This window comes from Echinops telfairi, unplaced genomic scaffold (genome assembly GCF_000313985.2).
Source record: "Echinops telfairi isolate 266 unplaced genomic scaffold, ASM31398v2 ScPeMD7_7468;HRSCAF=8506_0, whole genome shotgun sequence".
Lineage (NCBI taxonomy): Eukaryota > Metazoa > Chordata > Mammalia > Afrosoricida > Tenrecidae > Echinops > Echinops telfairi.
The window spans coordinates 31004153-31008205 of record NW_022111369.1 but is presented as its reverse complement, the minus strand read 5'-3'; the positions used below and the strand labels follow the sequence as shown (position 1 = coordinate 31008205).

General features: G+C 40.9%; 1 protein-coding gene across 1 annotated transcript in view; it reads right to left on the bottom strand.

The window, feature by feature from the left end:
• The window catches only part of LOC101647936 (17-beta-hydroxysteroid dehydrogenase 13), a 30157-nt gene that overhangs the window by 15399 nt on the left and 10705 nt on the right, over positions 1-4053 (bottom strand). The window contains exon 3 of the mRNA XM_004703417.2: positions 29-160. Within this exon, the coding sequence (XP_004703474.1) occupies positions 29-160 (132 nt within the window). The remainder of the gene's footprint in view (positions 1-28; positions 161-4053) is intronic.

Below are 4053 nucleotides of genomic sequence, written 5' to 3'. Positions count from 1 at the left end.
CCAATGGCTTTTTCTGATTCATACTCACCCAAAAGTGTCCTAAGATGTTGACGTCAAATGTTTTGATAATCTCCTCATCCTTGGTACTGAGAAGGTCTGCAGGGTATATTGTCCCAGCATTATTGACCACGATGGTTACGTCACCCACTTCTTTTTTCACCTTTTAATATTGAAAGGACACATTCAGTGGTTGTGTTATGAAAACTCAAAAAGTGGGGGCTGACTTTGACCAGAGATGGCGTTCTTCATTGTACCTGAATTAAGTCTATGAGAGTTAAGGCAAGAATGCACTTGAGTGCAAACAGTGAATGCTAAGGAACAGTGTCATAAAGACGGGATAAACTGGTCCCTTGGACTGTGAAAGCTTATCAGTACAATGAAATTAATATTACAGCTGGCTATAAGCTCTGACAAAGCATTAAACAAACTTTATTGTGGTGAAAATGTACCCACCCAAACCTCAACCAATCCAACCATGTACATACACATTTACAAGTCATTGTCATTGATGACATTTTCTGTGTTATGTCACCATTATTTCTACACTTTTCCAAAATATTCTACCACCACAACTTGGAAACAGTATCTTCTGCCATAAACTTCCTGTTTTCTTCTTCCTTTCATTCCCCCCACCCGCCCCCCGCCAAACAAAAAATCAGACCTATGAATTGATTCATAGTCATGCTATAGGACAAACCTGCTCCACAGGCTTTCTGAGATGGTAAATCTTTACGGACATGTTCATCTGCTTCCGGAGGAGCAGCTGGTGGGCTTGAATCCCTGGCATTATATTTCATGGCCCAATGTTTATCGCACAGTGCCACCAGAACACCCTTTCAATCCTGGTAACCATTTCTTTGCTATTCAAAAGACTTGTTTACTCATCTAAGGGAGAATATTCGATCTATACACTCTGGTGACTGATTTCATTTAGCATAATGTTTTCAGGTACATTCATCTTGTGATATGCACAGGACCTCATTTATTTTTATGGCTGCATAATATTCCATTATATACACACATACTACATTTTGCTTATCCATTCATTTGTTGATGGACATTTCGGCGATTGTGAAAAGTGCTGCATTGAACATCAGTACACAGGTTTCTGTTTGTGTCCCTGCCTTTAGTTCTTCTACGCATATAGGGTGCCAAGAATTGAGATTGCTGGGTCTAATGATAATTCTAGGTTTAGCTGGTTTTTGCAATGGCTGCACCATTTGACATTCCCCACAGGCAATGAATGGGAACTCCAGTTTCTTCATAACCTCCCCAACATCTGGTTTGTTCTGTGTTTTCAGCCTTTTGATTATGTCATACTAGTGAGGATGAATTGATATTTCATCGTGGTTTTGATTTGCGACTCCCCAATGGTTACTGAGTAAGAGTGAGGCAGTGAAATGGTTTTAGGCTTGGCTGAAAACCAAAAGGTCATGGTTTAAACCTATTAGCAGCTGTGCAGATGAAAAGATACGGCAATCTGCTCTCACACAGAATATCGTCTAGGAAGCCATATGGGGCATTTCTACTCTGTCATATATGGTCGCTATGAGTTGGATCAAGTTGATGGCACGCAACAAAAAGAGCTAATGAAGGATACCTGGTGGGGGAGCAGTTAAGCAATTGACTGTTAACTGAAAAGTTGGCGGTTCAAGCCCACCCAGCAGCTCTGCAAGGAAAAGACCAGGCAATCTACTTTCTCATAGACTACATCCAAGAAAATCTTTTAGGGCAATTTCATTAGTCACAAAGCTTCATCATCAGTTACAATAGACTAGGCAGCAGCATCCATCAGCAACAATGATGGCTAATGATATTGATATTGTAATGCACGTCTTTGATGAACTAGCTCTCTTTTCCCCGTTTTTAATCTTGTCTTTTTGTTGTTACATTGTAGAAGCGTTATATATCTTTGAATAAAAATAGGACCTTAATGCAGATTCCCCCAAATTTTCGTTCAATCTTTAGGTTGTCTTTTCACTTTGCTGATAAAAATACTTTGATGTACTAAAGTCTGAAGTTTTATGATGCCCTATCAATTTTGTCTTTTGCTGCATGAGCTTTTGTTATCACACTTGCTAAAACTAGATCCATAGGCATTGGGCCTCCACTCAAGCCCTTCCTCAATGCAAGAACACTTTGTTCTACTAACCCGGCACTCTGTGATGCTTACCTTCCCTGACATGATCACTGAAGACAAAATGGGTGAAAAAGCAAATGTGGGAAGAAAGCTGATGGTGCCAGCTATCGAAAGATAGAGCGTCTGATGTCTTAAAGGCTTGAAGACAAAAAAGTGGCCATCTAACTGAGAAGCAACAAAACCCACATGGAAGAAGCACACCAGCCTGTGTGATCATGAGATGCCAATGCAATCAGGTATCAGGCATCAAAGACCCAAAACAAAACAAAAAATCATTTGATGTGAATGAGGAGGAGGGCAGCGTGGAGACCAAAGCCCATCAGTAATCAATTGGACATCCCCTGTCAGAATGGTCACAAGAAAGAGATGAGCCAGTTAGGGTGCAGTACAGCACTAATGAAACACAGCTTTCCTCTAGTTCTTTAATACCCTCTCCCCCAACTATCATGACCCCAATTCTACCTTATAAATCTGGCTAGACTGGAGCAATTACCCTGGTACCGATAAGAGCTTGCAACACAGAGAATCCAGATAAACCCCTCGGGACCGATAATGGAAGTAGCCATACCAGGAGGGTAATGGTAAGGTGGGGGCAGAATGGGGGAACCGATCACAATAATCTACATATATGGAGACAGTGGTCAGTGGAAGACATGAAAAAAATTTATAAATTATCAAGCGTTCATGAAACAATGGATATGTGTATGGATTGTGATAAGATCCTCTAATAAAATGAAATTAAAAAAATAAAACTAGGTCCATAGTCTCACACCTTACATTTCCTTCTAAGAATTTTATTATTTAAACTTTTCATTTCGGTTCTTGATTCACTTTGAATTGGGTTTTGTGTATAGTATGAGGCATTCTTCTTTTTTGAAAAACATTTTATTGGGGGATTTTCCAGCTTTTATCACATTATATACATGCATCCATTGTGTCAAGCACATTTGTACATTTGTTGCCATCATCATTTTCAAAACATTTTCTTTCTACTTGAGCCCTTGGTATCAACTCCTCATTTCCCCCCTCCCTTCCCTCCCTCTTTCTTGAACCATTGAGAATTTATAAATTATTATTTTTTCATGCCTTGCACTGACCAGTGTCTCCCTTCACCCACTTTTCTGTTGTCAGTCCCCCAGGGAGGGGGTATATGTAGATTATTGTGATTGGTTCCCCCTTTCTCCCCCCACCGTCCCCTTCCCCATCCTGGTATCACGACTCTCATTATTGGTCGTGAGGGGTTTATCTGTCCTTGATTCCCTGTGTTTCCAGCTCTTATTAGTACTCATGTACATGCTCTGGTCTAGCCAGATTTGAAAGGTAGAATTGGGATCATGATAGTGGGGAGGGGGTGGGGAGAAGCATTAAAGAACTAGAGGAAAGTTGTATGTTTCATTGGTACTATACTGAATTCTGACTGACTCACCTCCTCCCCACGACCCTTCTGTAAGGGGACGTCCAATTGTCTACAGATGGGCTTTGGATCTCCACTCTGCCCTCCCCCTCCTTCACATTGGACTTTTTAGACTTTGTTGCATCTCAGCTGGATGGCTGCTTGTTTGTCTTCAAACCTTTAAGACCCCAGATGCTTTTATCTTTTTATAGCTGGGCACCATCAGCTTTCTTCACCACATTTGCTATGCACCCATTTTGTCTTCAGCGATCGTGTTGGGAAGGTGGAGGCATTCTTCTGTATGGAGACTCTCTTCTTCCTCTATTGAAAGGGTTTAATACTCTTATTAAAAAAAAGTGAAGGAAAGCAAATAAACCCACATGGAAGAAGCACACCAGCTTGTGTGATCATCAGGTGTCGATGGGATCAGGTATCAGGTATCAAAAGATACAAAACAAACAATTATATCAATGTGAACAAGGGGGGTTGGAGTGGAGACCCAAAGACCACCTGTAGACAA